The sequence below is a fragment of the Geospiza fortis genome, unplaced genomic scaffold (genome assembly GCF_000277835.1).
Source record: "Geospiza fortis unplaced genomic scaffold, GeoFor_1.0 scaffold237, whole genome shotgun sequence".
NCBI classification, from domain to species: domain Eukaryota; kingdom Metazoa; phylum Chordata; class Aves; order Passeriformes; family Thraupidae; genus Geospiza; species Geospiza fortis.
The window spans coordinates 7,038,329-7,054,481 of record NW_005054319.1 but is presented as its reverse complement, the minus strand read 5'-3'; the positions used below and the strand labels follow the sequence as shown (position 1 = coordinate 7,054,481).

General features: G+C 39.0%; 2 protein-coding genes across 3 annotated transcripts in view; one reads left to right on the top strand and one right to left on the bottom strand.

Moving 5' to 3' along the window:
• Positions 1-406: 406 nt before the first annotated feature.
• SNN (stannin) lies at positions 407-8,022 on the top strand. The gene is made up of 2 exons (XM_031056596.1): positions 407-532; positions 5,332-8,022. The coding sequence occupies exon 2, from the start codon at positions 5,409-5,411 to the stop codon at positions 5,670-5,672; it is 264 nt and encodes an 87-aa protein (XP_030912456.1). The 5' UTR covers positions 407-532; positions 5,332-5,408; the 3' UTR covers positions 5,673-8,022.
• Positions 7,606-16,153, bottom strand: part of TXNDC11 (thioredoxin domain containing 11) — a 23,055-nt gene continuing 14,507 nt past the window's right edge. The window contains exons 8-12 of one of the 2 annotated variants that reach the window (XM_031056594.1): positions 13,648-13,793; positions 12,872-12,981; positions 11,359-11,439; positions 8,444-8,679; positions 7,610-8,308 (exon numbers count right to left, since the gene is read on the bottom strand). In XM_031056594.1, the coding sequence (XP_030912454.1) occupies positions 8,052-8,308; positions 8,444-8,679; positions 11,359-11,439; positions 12,872-12,981; positions 13,648-13,793 (830 nt within the window). In that variant the 3' untranslated portion in view covers positions 7,610-8,051. Of the gene's footprint in view, positions 8,680-11,358; positions 11,440-12,871; positions 12,982-13,647; positions 13,794-16,153 lie in introns of both variants that reach the window. The other variant, XM_031056595.1, reaches the window with a different exon arrangement.

The window sequence follows — 16,153 nt, the reverse complement described above, 5'->3', positions numbered from 1 at the left end:
TCGCCCAGTGCGAGGAGTTCGGTACGTGCTGCAGGGTTATGTCCAAAGCGACCTTTGCAATGACAATCCGGGAGTTTTCGGTAACGCAAGTTGCTCAAACTGAGTCTTGTTCCTTCCTCTGAGTGTCTGCAGTGTACCGTGGCGTCTCGTGCTCTTCCTTTTCCTGACACAAGTGTAGGTGTAGACATTACACTTGTCAGTAGATATTGCTTTTGAATAAGCCTAAAGAACTTGAAACCACTTGTGAGACTGTTACCTTGATTAGTAGGTAGGTGAAACAGTAAGGGATCTTTCCCTGACAGCTTGTGCCAGACTGGCTAGTAGTTAAACATTATGTCACTGGAAAGCTAAAAGTGAAAGGCACTCAGGATGCAGAGCAGCTAGAGACCAATGTGATCACTCTCCACAGGGGAAGAGCAAGAAGGAAGACTTGCCAGACAAGATCCAAAACCAGTGTGACCTTCGCCTTTGTAATAAGGTGATTCAGAAACTGTGTGCGTAGAGGACTCCTAGCCAGAGCTGCTTCCTGCAGGTATGTGACTGACTCCTGGCATACTTGCTGTCTAAAGATTTGAGCTGTGTGTAAAAATGGTTTGACTGTCAGAAACGTCAGGTGCTGTGTAGCTGCTGTTACCCAAAGCCATCAAAAAACCCCAAAATGACATATTTGGAGAGCTGCCTTGAATCTAAATAAAAAACCTTGTTTTTATCAGTAAACTTAATGTTGGTATCTCAGTAATTTTTCTAATATATCAACAATTAAGCTATGCCGGGGGATATATGCAACACAGTACTTCTGGTAGTGGAATGTCAGAAGTGACTCTTACCATGTCAGGACAGACTTTTCATTAGAGCACCATGTGGATGTGACACTGACAGATAAAAATCTGGAGTCTGACAGATGTTTTGCCAGCCATGCAATTGCCTCTGAAGTCACCATGGTCTTAACACTGTAAGCCTGTTTCCAGTTCTGCATTAACTGGCTGACTTGCCTGACAGGCAGTTACAGCATAAACCTCCTCCACTTACTGTGCTGCTGAGAAAGTCTGTCTGCTCTTTCAACTGTTGTCATGTCTGGAAAACATCTTGGACTGCTGCTCTCTCATCTCTCCATCTTGCTGTCTTCTGTAAACTACCAACTTCTGTGTGGTTTAGCTTGGTGCAAAGCTTTAAAAGTGACTCTTGATTAAGTCTAAGGTACACTACACCTCATGTGGGAACTAACTTCTCTTCCAGCCAATGCTGTTAGGTATTGGCTTTTGTTCTAACAATTGCCTGAATGCTAAGTTCTTGGAATTCTGTCCACAGCCAATTAGCCACAGAAAAGCCCTGTTCTTCTATTCCTCATCAAAACTATAGTAAGGGTGGGAAGAGCTGATTTGCATTGAAACCTTCTACTAAACAGCTCCCTGCTTCTAAAATAGCCTCTGGCCAAGCCCCAGCTTGTGCAAGGTAGCTTGGCATTATCACAAGGAGGTGGTATTAACTGGAGTTAATGAAGAATAACAGTGATGCCATTTTTTAATGTGCAAGTGGTGAAGCCTGAGCACTCCTGTATTGTAAAGGCCTTGCTTTCCATGGGTAGTGTGGGTGCTATACACACTTGTGTGCCAGTGGTAAATGTACAGCACTGATCTTCCCAGTGGGTTCTCCCCTTGTCTTCCATTGGCAAGAAGGGTGTTACTGTGATGGGTATGCAGCATTCCTCAAAAGGGATTTTACTAGAGAAGCAGGAGAAAGCATTTTCACAATTAGAAGCATGTTGATTTAGAAGCTGTTGTTGGAGGCTTTTTAAGGAAACCGTTCTGATTTTTTTTTAAATTAAGCTGAAGGTCACTCTGATAGTTTTATTCTCATTTCTCTACTGTGCCCCATTTAACTTACTTTAGGTGCCAAAAAAAAAAAAGCCAAAATACTTAATACTTGAACCTTGAACATAACTACTTGATGAGGACTTCAGTATATCTGGTGAACTACAGTAAACTTGCTTTTGAAGCCTCTCCCTACAGCTTTGGCTTCAATGGTAGCAGTGAAACATGCCTGTGGGCATTAAAAATAGTGACCTTAGCAGCATGATGCCTGTATTAATGAAAAACTAGGTTTAGGAACTAATTTCAGTCTAGCACTGCATTTGTCCCCTAGCAGCCTTCTGCGGTTCAGACTGCCTTTCTGTTTGTCCTTTAGTTACAGCTTCTGAATTGGATAATAAAACTTCACAAATGAATTTCTGAGTAGAAGCTGGTATTAGGCAAAAAAGAAAAGCAAGTTAATTATGGAAAAATGGCTTCTAGCTGATGTTTTCACTGCTTGATTGCTGTAAGAACTAAAATAGGCTATTTGCAGTTCACACCAGTCATCTGACTAATCTTGCTAATGAGTAAATATGCTTAGACATTTGATTTCATAGCAAGTGTGGTGGGAAGGGGCGTAGCTCTGCAAGTGCCACCAAATATATGGATGGTGCTGGCAATCCCTTTGAAGATCAGAAATTTACAGCCTCTAAGTGATAAACAAAGGCAGTGGTGCTCCTGGTATGCTCAGAGGGGCTCAGGTAGGCCTTAAGGGGAAAGTGAGTCTGAACAACTTGTGGCCTTTAAATCAATTTAAGGGGATCTACAAAATACAGTGTTTCCCCTATCAAGAAGAGTACAGAAACAGCTTAATCTGGATTCCAGTTAGTTGCTGATGGAAAGAACAGCTAGGCTGGAGTTGTGTGTCCAGAAAACAACACAATCCCAAGGCTTCTCCAGAAGTTCTTGCCAATATACAAATGTACTGTGCTCAGGGTAGAACTAAGACTGCAGGAGAGCTTTAGTTCTAGCTGTACAGTGACCTAAAGCCAGAAGAATAGCAGTGTGAGCTAGCAACAACACTATAGGTTCCAAACTATCTAAAGCTACTGTCACACACTACTAACTAGTTGTTTGTGGTATCTGTACAGATGCTTAATACCTGACTTTATATAAGGTGCTGGCTCTCAAGTCCCTGAGTGGGAAGAGGATATGTCTGAAGGAAGGATGCCTGCACTTTGTCATTGAGTGGTGAAGTTCTCTGAATTCTAAATCAAATAGAAAACATTTGGAATTTTAAAGGTAACCTATGGATTTGGCCAAGAAAGATCTTTAAGAGGATGCTGTAAGTTGCTGTTTTGGACTCAAAATTGTCAACTCATCATAAATCAATCCTGTGCATCCTGAAACAAGATTGCCAGAAAATCCTGGTGATAGAGAGGCTGATGATGTGAACAGTTTCATACTTTATATAGTTGATGCTGTCTACTCAAAGACTGATGGAGGGGTAGCATCTGCAATAGCTTCCACTATGACAAACTATTTTCTAGGTGACAGTAACTGCTTAATGTAAGGGCTATATGCTGATCCAAACTGCTGTAGAGGAACAGTAGGCTGTCACAATACTGCAAGCTGCAAATGAAGCCTCAGTGTGGCTGTGCAGTGTCTGCATGTGAAGCAAGGTTAACTATCTTTTATGCTGATGCTGGTACTGTTTTGCCTGGATCAAACAGTGCTGCTCTTCATACATGCCCTGAGGAAAATGAACTACGTGAAAGTCACTCTTAATCACCCTCAGCTGATCACCCTGTGTTCAATAAGCATTGCAGAACCAAGGTGATTATTGCAAATCATTGATTTCTCTGGCTGCAGTGGGCACACAGCCCTGCTGAGGGTGTGTGGTGCGGTCAGGTTTGGTTTTACTACTTAGGCAAAACTGGGTCTGCAGAACTCGGCCGGTTGTATCAGATACACTACAAGCTATTGATTGCTGTAGTCTACAGGGCTGGAAATGTAACCAGAGTGTCTGCAAGCTATGTGACACTGGATTCTAATGGCACGTGTTAAACTCTGTAGTGGTGTCCTTGCTGAAATGGTGATACACATGGGTCTGTTATTCCATGACACATCAAGGAGCAAACTTGATCTCTGGCTTGAGCTGTCTTGGTAAGGATCCTGCACTGTCATCGCCTTGACTCGTGTTGAAATGCAGGAGAGACTTTTGGTGCAGTTGGGTGACACTCACTGTAACCCAGTGATCCTGGGTCAGGTTAAGACTGACTCCTTCTGAGGGGTTTTTGTGTGAAGATGCTGTACTTGCAGCTCAGACTGCAGCAGTGATGGTGAGAAGGAGCCTTTTCTGGATAAGTGTATGTGACCCTCAACAGACAGCAGCCACAAGAAACTCCTGTTACTGCCAGTTAGTGGGTACAGGTCCAGAGAAAGGCACATGTGCACTTGGAGCTGGCCTTAGAGCCTCTAAGGACTGCACCTTTTGTACCTGAAATGGCAGCATTGAGCCCTAACCTGATTTTTACAGTAGTACAGTGTTAAGAGATGTTCCTGGCTAGGACTGGCTCTGGTCTCTACTATAGTCTTGCATGAGTTTGTGTTTTGTTGAAGAGCTAGGGTAGTAGGAAAGAAGCAAGTTATTCATTCATTACCTTTTATGTCCTAGTTGAAGGAAGGAAAGTGAAGCTATCATCTTTATAAACAGTAACTCTGAAACTGAAGACAAGGCTCATGTGACTTTAAAACAGGGTTGTGAATGTGGAAGAAGTAACAAAAGACATTACCTGTATATTTTTTTCCTGCTCACACAACAGCAAACTAAGGAAGTCTTGGAGCTCTTCCAGTTTCCTGCTGCTGCCTCTCTTCCAATTCCAGCTGCAGTCCTAATGGACTATGTTTCTCTTATGGTTTAAAGCCACTAAGAGGAGCAGAAGCTTCCATTGTGCTTTGTTAGTTTTAAATACAGCTCTACCTGCTATTTATGAAAATAGCAACAGATGTTTTATGTGCTCAATGAACAATTAATTACCGTGTACCCAGCCCTTGTAAGCAGATCAGTGTTATGGACAGACTTATAGTAATGCATTAGCACTGCAGTTATCTTCACAATTAGCTTACCAGTCCTGGAATTGTTAGTATATAAGAAGGATGTTTGTAAATTAGATTTTAAAAAAGGCCAGACAAACTAAAGGTCGCAGAATTGCTACCTTGTCACAGATTTGAGATTTCACTTGTGATACAGCATTTGTATGAACAGTCTTAAATCTCCCTGTGCTAAACTATAATTCCATAGAGCTTTCAGTCTTGTCTTGTACCTACTAGTGAAAATTGTTACCTCTTAGTAGGTTGACCATGGCTATCTCAAGCATGTCAGGAGCCAAAACATGGTTCTGTGATTCTCTGACTTAGCAGCACAAAACACGGGAGTGCAAGAGGATCACATGCCCTTGTGGACAATACCAGCCATAAATATAATCTTGCTGAGTGCAATAAAACTGCACAAATTCATTATTTATTTTTAACCTTGCAGGAGTTTGAAGATGCATCAAGACTGATATTGAGGACATAAAAATCTCCTGAAGAAGAGCAGAGCCTGAACTATTGGCCATGTCCATCACAGATCACAGCCCCAGCACAGGAGTGGTGACTGTCATCGTTACCCTGATCGCTATTGCAGCTCTGGGAGCTCTGATTCTGGGCTGCTGGTGCTACCTGCGCCTGCAGAAGCTCAGCCAGTCTGAGGATGAGGAAAGCATTGTGGGTGAGGGAGAAACCAAAGAGCCCTTTCTGCTGGTGCAGTACTCTGCTAAAGGACCCTGTGTGGAGAGGAAAGCTAAGCTAACTCCAAATGGCCCAGAAGTACAAAGCTAACTCAGAGCAACACCTGCAGATGGGCTTTGCTCATGACGTGTAACCAGCAGAAGCATCTCAATACTGTGAAGAACCTGGTCACGTGCACACTACTCATCAGAAAACACCCTGATGAGAATTAAATAAGCTTTGGTTGCAACTGCATGCACTGAGAAGCTGCACTTTGCATCAGCTGTGTATCCTAATTCCTCTGTGGCAGGAGCTGACTGGCCTGGGGTAATGTCCATTGCCGGCAATGGGCACAGTGATATACTGGTGTGAAGAGACTACTACTGTTTTTTGTTACTTGAATGTTTAGCTGAGCCTATTTTGATGGAGCTACTACTGTAATGTGAACTACTTTATAACTGTGAACTGTAAATAGGCTGCCAGAAACTTCTTGCTTTGTGTTCTGTAGCATACAGGAATATGATGTAACTGTATATAATACACAGGGACTCCTGAACCACCACCGTGGATCAAACTCCAGACCTTCAAAACCACATCTGCAGTTACTGCTTGCTTCTGCTACTAGATGGAGTGTGCAGCCAGAACTCCTCCTTTGAACAGTTTCTTGGACTGATGCAGAGTACTTAATTTAAAAAGAAGGGATAGGCCTTCAGTAATATGCTGAAGTAGGAAACACAGGAGCAAGAAAGGAAAAGTTGCTTTAGCTGCAGCTATGTTGGTTAAGCTTTTGGCTGCTAGAACTGAGTTCTCTATGTAGCTACTGCAAGGAAACTGCCATTTTGATGGGTTCCAGCCTGGGAACTTATGATGGATACTGAACCCTCAGGGAAAGTCCAGATGGTTTCCAGGTGTTTGAAATGGCAGTCGAGCAGGCTTCTGTCTTCAATAAGGTCTCTGTGCTGAAACTGCCTAAGTGGTTACTTAGCAAAACTGGCTTAAGTGCAACTAGTATAAATTCTTCCTAGAACCCTGGTTTGTGTACTTAGGGTGTATGTTAACAGCCTGTTAAAAAAAGGCATTTTGTAATACATACAGCCAGACAACTCTAGAATTCAGTTAATGCATCTTGTATATAACTTTTGATGGAACTGTACTACAACAGGAGACGTTTCAGTCTTTTCTACTGTTGACAGGGGCAAGGGTTATTGCTGGTCAGTTTGTAGAAGTTTTTAGCTAGCAACGGCCAAGGCCTTCCAGATAACACGTTTCCTGTTCTGTGCTGGAGTTCAGCTATAGGAACTGTAAAAAGGCGTTAAATGGGAAGTTCTGGACTGCAAAGGTTTGGGGAGAGGAGAAGGAACAACACTGAGCAGCCAATGGCAGCTTATGTATTCTAAAATTCTTCGTGTAGGCACACATGCTTAGAGGTCAGTGGCCTGTTTTCTATTACTTTATACATGGCCTCCTTTGCATACTGATGTTTTTAAATACTTAATTGCCTAGCCTTAATTCAGCTCCAGAGGAAGCATTAGACTTGCTTCTTGTACATATGGAATAACTTAAGGCCTAGCAAGTTTGCTTGAGAATTTTAACTATATGCAAGACAAGAATGGCCTAGACAAAAAGTTGTCCCCTTCTTCTACACTAAGATGTTGAATTGCTTTGTTAGTGTTACATTTGCCTTTTTAAAACTGAAAGCTGTAATTTGAAGCAAAAAAATGCTGTCAGTAGTAAAAAGCTCCTGCTGTTGCCTCTTGAATACAACACATGGGGTACAGCTGATAATGTTCTGACCCTGATATACGCTTTTTAAAATACTGCTCTCAAGAGACTTGCATGTATAGTCAGACCAGTCCATTTAAATAGCTGTATTTGAGACCTCTAAAAAGCAAAGAAAAAAATGGATTAATTCAGTAAGACTTCCTCTAGTTTTCTGTAGAGAACAGTTCACACATGGCTCTTGTGGTTCCCAGACAATCAGAATACCAGTATACAAAAGTGATACAAAGTGCTGAAGTTTGAGAACAGAACAGTTGTAGCAAGATGACTTTGTCCATTCAAGTTTACTGATTACACAGATAAAGTATCTATTTTAATTCAGCAAAGAGAATGCAGTGTAAAGGGCAAATTTCAGAAATTATGGAAAAGTATAAATCAAAGGTCTGATTTCCCTCCTAGCAGCTGTAAGAGAAAGCCAGTGAAAACTTAACTGGTCCTTAGTCAGAGGTGCTGCACACTACAAACCAGCATCTTTCATTTAAATGGATAGGTGTTTGCAAGTTAGTGCAATAGTAAAGTGCAGAAAGTGTTTTCCATTCTCCTCTTCTCTTAAGATGGGGCTATCTAGTAAGTTGTTCAAGTATACAAAAATATTCCATTTGATTTTTCTTTTTCTAGATCATGTGGGGGAAGTCTTTATTTACAATGAATGTCAATAAAATTTGCATAAATACCTACCCAATACTGCATCACTTGACTTTGTGTAAGCAATTATTCTGTCCTATTTCCACTACTGTGCTCTGTCTCTATGGTATCAATATTATCAATCCTTTTTTCCTCTAAAGCAGCAGTAGCTGTTGAAAGTGATATATCATTATCTTCATGAAGTGTTTGCTCAGATTGAAGGGGTTCTTCAATTTCATCTTTGCTCTGTAGCTTTCCTCCTCTTGATGCCACCAGAATTCTCAGTAAAGCATTTTCTTTAAGGAGGTTTTCTGATGCATCAGCTAATTCTTGAAGCTTTTCAGCCATTTCTAACAATTCTTGATTCTTCTGGTCATATGTGGCCTGTAATTGCTCACTGTGGAGCTGCAGAGTCTTGTGCTGCTTTTCCAGTGTATGTTTTTGCTGCTGTAGTCTCTGTTCCTCCCTCCTGGCTTCAGAAAGTTGTGCTTCAAGCTGGTCATGGGCCTGATGAAGGGCACTGATTTCTGATCTCAACTTCTGAATTTCTCTCTCCAAGTGTGAGATGTGTCCTTGCTGTAGAACTGACTCTTTATGTAGGCATTCTTTGGTACAGGGCTCTGACGAAGAAAGACTTGAGTGATGCAAAATAAATTTCAGGAGATTAGGAAGGTTAACTGAAAAGTCTTCAGGGAACTTCACACTTTGCTCCTTCCTAGAAGGACATAACAAGTTAATAGTAAAGTACTCTGGAAAGTTAAGCATAATTTTACCTAAGCATCTGCTGTTTAACTCCAACTTGATACCTTATTTTTTATCAAGTATGGTTAGTACAGCAGCTAAGAGAAACCTAAACTCATGTAACAGACGTAGATCGCACAGATTTTCTTTTGATGTTCACTTTTCCCTGTGTTCCAGTCTGAGTGCTCTAAGCATCTCTGCATGGGACTGGTATTTGAAGAAAAAATTCTGTTAAATCTCAGAAGACAGATTTCATTCTTAAAAAAGAAATATTCATGATCATGAGTTATGAGCTTCAAGTACACAGGGAAACATCACTGTATGATCACAGTACAGTGCCATTAGTATTTGTAAGTTGAAGGATGATGTTTAAATGTTCTTAAGTCTACATATATTATTTACAGATACATAAAGCTACACAATGGGAAATCACTATTTTGAATCTGTTTTCCTGGAAGTAGCTTAGTGAGTTCCAGCATCTGAAAGCCATGGCAAGGGAGCAGTTTGCTTTCAAACAGTAAGTCACTTTAGTCAGAAGTAAGGCCCTGTCAAAAAATAAATCTCTTTACTTGTTCCTTTTACTGCTTTGTCTTCATGTCACAGGTGATGAAGGAAGCAAACCAAACAAGGTTTGGTTTCTAGTGGTGTTTTCCCCCTCCTGAAGCTGTGAATACTAAGCCCAGCATATGGAGCAGGTAAGCCTCCTTGCTTTCTACAACCACACAAACCATTACAACAAGAAAGGCCAAGAACAGCAAATACCAAATTTCTTCCTCAAGACTATCAGCCACTAAAAAACAGCTCCAGCTGTGACAAATGTTACAAATTACTGCCCTTTGTGAACCCTATGCACCCATGTGAGGCTAACTGTCCTCTAAGGACTAGACTGGAACTCACTCTTCTCTGTCTGAACCAGCTCCACCTTCAGCCTTTCACTCAGCATGTTCCAGAATAACACAATTTCACTTCCTCCTGCAGCACAGCCACTTCCTCCTCACCCTGTACAACTGGGAAGCCAGCTAATAGTTTATCACTTTGGGTCTGCTCCAGCTTTGCCAGTCAGCAGTGTATTCTTTCTTTCCTGAGGCAGCCATCAAAACAAGGAAGAAAAGCTTAGTTTGCTTCCATCTGGCTGTCAAATTGATGGCTAGAGTAATGGTAAGCAGCATACATTCAGATATGGGTTAATTATGTAAGTGAGAAAAAGGACAGAGAATAAGCCCAAACAAAAACAATTGCAAAGCAAGAAAGCCAGATTCAAGTATAAAGCCTAAAGCCTCCTGGTGCTCTTCTACAACACAAACCACAGAGAACTCTTTATGTCCCCTTGTGTGTGACATCATGTCCTGAATTGGTTACAATGTGCATCTGGAACAGGGGAATTCCTTCCTTACCAATTACACTTTCCTCAAAAATGCCTGCTGTAAAATCCAACTCATAAACATGTGGGATATAAAAACATTTCATTTCATTTACTGAAAACTACTTACTGTACAGCAGGTAGAAGACAGATACCATCTTTTATCAATAATTCAAGAACTTCAGTCAAATGAGGCTCCTGCTCATCAAGATTAAGCTATTTCTGGCAGAGTGAGCACCATGAGTTTTCCTCCCCTGCAGATTCCTGATGATGGACCAAGTTACTCTTGTAATTACCATCAGCAGTTGCTCAGCTGACTATCAGCTCCCATCCCAGATTAAAGAATCATTACATAATTTAGGCAAAAAATAGTCTATGCTAAATCAAAACTGACTCACTATATTGTGCCAATGTTTTATTACATCATCATCCATTTTTATTGATCAAAACCACAGCATGTATCAAAGAAGCTAAAAGGCTATTTAAAAGAAATAGCAGAACAAAATATTAACAGCATGTGGTGGAAAGCAATTGAGAACAGAGTTAATTTGGAAAAATTGTCTCATAAGGCAAATGGTTAAGAAGCTGCATTAAAAAGCCCTAATATGAGGCACCTTTATATCCAAAATGAGTATGTGGCTATTCTAGTAGTCCTATAGGTACTACAAATACTATCAGATCCTAATTTTCTTGATCACCCACATGCAGCAAAATATAAAAAACACTGGAGAGGAAAAGCAGGAATGAAAGTAATGACTAGAGGTAAGGTACCTTTATAAAGCCAGTTGGAACATTACAAAAATAATAATAATCTTAATAAAATAATCTTAATAAAAGTACTCAGTCTGTCCCTCCAGAGACTGTCTAGAGCATTACAGAGACAGAGACCAAATGAGTACCTACGAAAAGAACCAGGGAACTGATCAGCTGGGGTGGCTCAGAACTGATATAAATAAAACTCACTCTGTATTGGATTAAAACATCGATGGCAAAACTTAAGGCACAGATTCAGAGATTTTGTGGTATGTAGCTGCCCAGTACCAGTAGACTGAATTTCCCATTTGCTGATGGTAAGAGCGCTTGAGGGAGAAGGGTGGAAATCTGGGAGTGTTGGTTGGGTTATTTTGTTGTTTTCCTGGTGGTTTTTTTCATTAGAATATGAATGTGGTAAGAATGCATCTACAGAAATGAATTAATCTTTGGCTTTTTTCTCTACTAAGACATGTAACCAGATAATTACTGCAGCTCAGTAAAATAGAAGTTAAAAAACCACAGGGACAACAATTACTTTACCTCTGATGAGGAAAAAATAAAATGGTTGGGAGACGGTCTGTCATAAATTCCCAGGGAAGGTCATTTCGAGTCACATCAATTCTGTGAGCAAAAGACACACTGATGAAGAGAACAGCCAGATCAACAATCTGCATTTTCTCGTAAAATGCCATTTTAGGGATTGGGAAGAAGGAAATCTTAAGTATCTGTGAAAGTAAGTCTAAATGTGTTCTGCCAGAAATACATTGTGCATATGAGTCAGCAGAATTAATTACCAATATTCAAGCTGCTGACTCTCAGTTTAACAAATATCTGTGTGGGTTTTTCTCTAGAATAGTATGTTCAATTCTGCAACTGCTCTCAGCCAGCAATTAAACCCCAGTTACTCTCTGTGTACACACAGGGCACACACTGTGTGCACATCTTCCTTCTGAGACCGACACACCAAACATGAGACAAGTTATTTTTAGTCCTTAATTTGTTCCTCAAGTACATCTCTCAATATTGCCCTCTCGAGTAGTTTGGGGAGTAAATTATTTTGCTTCTTCCAAGGACAAGCACATGCTTAAAGGCACTTTTTTCCCTAAAGCTATGAGTAGAGAGGAACCCAAGGTTTGTTACCATTTTCTTCAAAATTTTAGGGCTTCTTTTCACAAATAAATTTCTTATTCATTACAAATTATTATAGAATAAAACAGACAATCACATCAGTAATACTGCTGTGAAAATAATGGAGCAAAGGAGAGAACTTCAAAGTCAGGCAATAGAATGGATGTAGCCTTGGGAACAGCATCACATCTGTGGCAACAAAGCCACAATTACAAACAGGGGATAAGAACCCAGATTTTTAATTGATTTATTTTTTCTCTACATCTCATGCTGTCTCCTGGAGTAAGTTCTGTCAGAATCAAATAAAGATGCAATCAGAGCAGATGCTGTAAGTATTTAGGCATTATTATCACATACATGAACAAGAATGTTTCAGTTACACTGAAATATAAACAACCCTGGAAACACCAAAGAAAACAATGGCTTTTTAAATATAAAATGTATTTAACATATATATTAAAAATGTACATTACAAACATGCATATATAGATATAAATACATTTCTGTAAACTGGTTTGTCTGGGGTAGAGTTAATTTTCTTTATCATAAGATGTAGGTTGCCATTTTAGATTTGTGATGCAAATGGTGTTGATAACAAATATATATATACACACAAATACCATATTACTATTTGCTACAAATCATCACAAAGTTATGGATTCGCTTCCTGAAATTAGGAAGTTTCAAGGTTAATTGCACAGTTTAAAAATTAATTTTAATGAAAGTGGATAACTATTGCAGTAAGATTGAAAACCACCAAATATATACAAAGGAAAACAAAACAATGCATTCAAAGAGAAATGAAGCAGATGACATTCACATCTATATTGCACAGTTGAAGAGAGAAAAAAAGTATTTATTTTCTAGGCTGATGACCTCAATGATCTTACATTATTCTGGAAAGATGAAATTAGAATCTTTTTACCTTGCCACAGTGAAACTGTCAGGAGGCAAAAGCCGAGCAAGTTGAATAAAGATGTGATTAAGAGAAGCACAGAATCCACACCACTGTGCATAATACAGCAGCAAGACATTCTGGAAAATGAAATGGAGAAGAGTTTGATTATCTGTTGGAGGTAATCTGCAGAAAGGAGGACTAGTTTTCACATCATCTAGCATGGGAACTCTTGAAATGTGAAATCAATCTTTTCCTAATATTAATGAACTTTATTGTAAGTTATTCAACTGCTGCTCTCTGACTACTGAGTTAACACACAAAAATTATTGGGGAATTCTCTTTCCATAAAGTCAAAATGAAAAGATATTTAGTTTAGGACCATTCCCTTTAACTGAAAATGCACCAAAGTTTACTACACTTCTTTTGCAGTCTTAAATTCCTATATATCTAACACTGACTGTACACTTCATATGGGTGCAAAAATGATGTCCAGACTTCTGCTTTCTGCCTCTAACTGGCAAAGCAGGGCTGGGGGCTGCTGGAAACCAACTGGAGATCCAGACATTCGCTGCAGACTTGAATGACAATGGATTTTCCTTACTATCACATATTTTACAAAACCAAGGCAATTTAACTGTACTCGGGATAACATCTGTTTTCATAGCATGCAATTGGAAAGCCTTTGAATCCTTACAAAACACTGTATTTTATGTTCTAAGTAAGAAAGCATGTCAGTATTAAACAGCCCCTCCCTAAAATCTGTGCCATGATCTGTGAGAAGCTGCAGGGTGACGAGGGGGTACCTTGGCACTCAGGAACACGGTCTGGTGGAAGGTGCTCGTGGTCACTTCAGTCACCACATGCTCTTCATCAACATGGACTGAAGGGTCATCAACCAGATGCCTTTTCAAGGGACTGTAGAGAACGCTGAAATTTTTAATGAAGTTCTCTGAAATGAAATTGATACATATCAAAGTTATTTCGGTTTTGCAGAGGTGATTTTGGCACTTTTTGCTTTAGAATTCAGAAGAACTTACAGAGAAAATACAGACTGAAAACTTGTCTCATGTCATTAATTTCTGACATTTTGGTATCAACTCCTGAGTAACCACAACTGATGTGAAAACAGGATAAAGCTTCACTGTTTGTTTTTTATTTTCCTCATTACAGTCTTGTCAGTTGCCACACTGGACTTTAATCTTGTGTCAATGTGCCATAATAATAATATTCTATTCTCCTAATCACACACCTGCTAAATCATAAATAGTAACCTCTCCATTTTTTAACTTCTACATATATTGAAAGGCTCCACTTAGTTCCACATTCATTTGCATTTTTTCTTCAATTTTTAATTACTTTCTCCGTAATTCTTTTCTTTTGACCTCTAAATATCTGCTATTTCCATGCCAATATCACCAGCTCCTTTTGTCTACCAGTGACCACCTTCCTCTTTGTTCTACTTTCTCCTTAATTTTAAGATATTTAGCAAGTAGCTGGCCACTGGTAAAAATTTAAATAAGCTCCAAAGCCCTCAATTACCTTCAGCTACACTACTCTGAGCCTGAACTACATTCTCGAAATTGCTGCAAGGTGTCAGCAATATCCTTCTTTTCAACTTGGATAGAGAAGTACAAGTCTGTGCATTAAGAAATAAGCCTATTTAATAATCAAGAAAAAAATATGAAAACCAGTAAAAATAATTGTTTTATCAAATAGAAACTACTTTTTGCTTGTATTTCCAGCATAAAAACTCGGCCCAAGTAAAACTGGCACTTTTGTACAGACACACAAAATACCAGATCATCAATTTTATCTCTGAAATGTGATCAGCAGTACATTTAGTTCCTTATTTACTATTCAGCATTTCATTTAAATCTCACACCAGGCCAAAAGAGGCTTTTTTTTCTTTTCAGATCTCCAGACTTGGAATATGTAAGCAAGATAAAATAGTAATGAAAGAAAGGAGAAAATTAAAATAAAATAAGTATTCCTGAATTGCTAGAAACCATATATAAAGACTGAGATCTGACAAGGGTATTAAGCACCCATCAATTTGTTTTGATATTATGAAATAGTAAGTTAAAATCTTAAGGAATTAAAATAAAAAGCACAAAACCCAATCATAAATCAGAGACTCCTTGATAAAAAAGTAGAAGCAAAAGTTTTTTGTATGTTCAAATGATGGTTCAGAAATGTACTGAATCTTACTCTGCAGAGAAACCCTCATCATGCTCAGGAAATCCTGTGACCTAAAAAATGTTTGAGACAGAAAGTACTGGGAGCAAAAAGGGGAAGGAAATTTCTATGTCCTCATTCTGATCTTAATATTTCCTAAGTATCCTTTTATGGTCACTGAGGTTTTTGTTTGTTTTTGTTTGTTTTTGCAGTCTTTTCCTGGGTTGGGATAGAGACAGGATACAGGGCTGCATGTGACCCTTAATAAGAACATGGCTATTTATTCTATGTTGTGCATATTTTTGTACTTAGATTTACGGCAAAAAGGAAATGTAATTGGTGCTATAAGAATTATAGTGATATATGTTCTTGAGCAATTTATTTTAATAGCTTAATTTTCTTCCATGTTTACTTACATAGCCAACATTAGGAAACTCAGTATTTTCTGAAGGTACATTCAGTTTTGCACATCAGCATGACAGGCAAATGCACACAGTTAGGAATATTTTGTCTTATTCACAAACTTCCAAATAAATCAAAACTGCAATCCTTGAGTTGTTTTGTCAGGGTTTTTTTGCTTTGTTTGTTTTTCTGAGTTGTTTTTTTTTCCCTCCTCCAATTCAGACAGGAAATAACAATAATTGGCAGATTTGGCCAGAACTACTTCAGAGCTCTACCTTGTTACCTTGAGAACAGACACACTTTTCAAAATAAATTTAAAGCAATTTAAGTTGGTTTCAGAGGACAAGAGGAAGGGGAAGTCTCTGCTGCCTAGTGGTCAGTACCTCCCAAAATTCTGTGATATTTCAGAACACAGAACAGCTGAGCAAACACCAACACCACCATTAATATGCAAGTGTCTTCTGTAATCAGTTATTTTAGATGAACAGAAATTTTCTTCCACACACAAGTTAATTTAGATTTTACCAATTCCACCAATGCATGCAGTCAAGAATCATACATTTTAAGGTTCAATTCTTATAAAGTAAATTACTTATGGTACAAGGAACTTAGCTCTTATGTCTCCTAGAATATGATTCTGTTCTAGCCAACAGAATAATTCATAAATACTTGGTTAACTACTAATTAGAATAGAATAAATTACAATTCACAATGTTAACTTCACTTTTGAAA

Coding starts and splice junctions, on each gene's coding strand:
- SNN (XM_031056596.1), top strand. CDS start 5,409: ATGTCCATCACAGATCACAGCCCCAGCACAGGAGTGGTGACTGTCATC.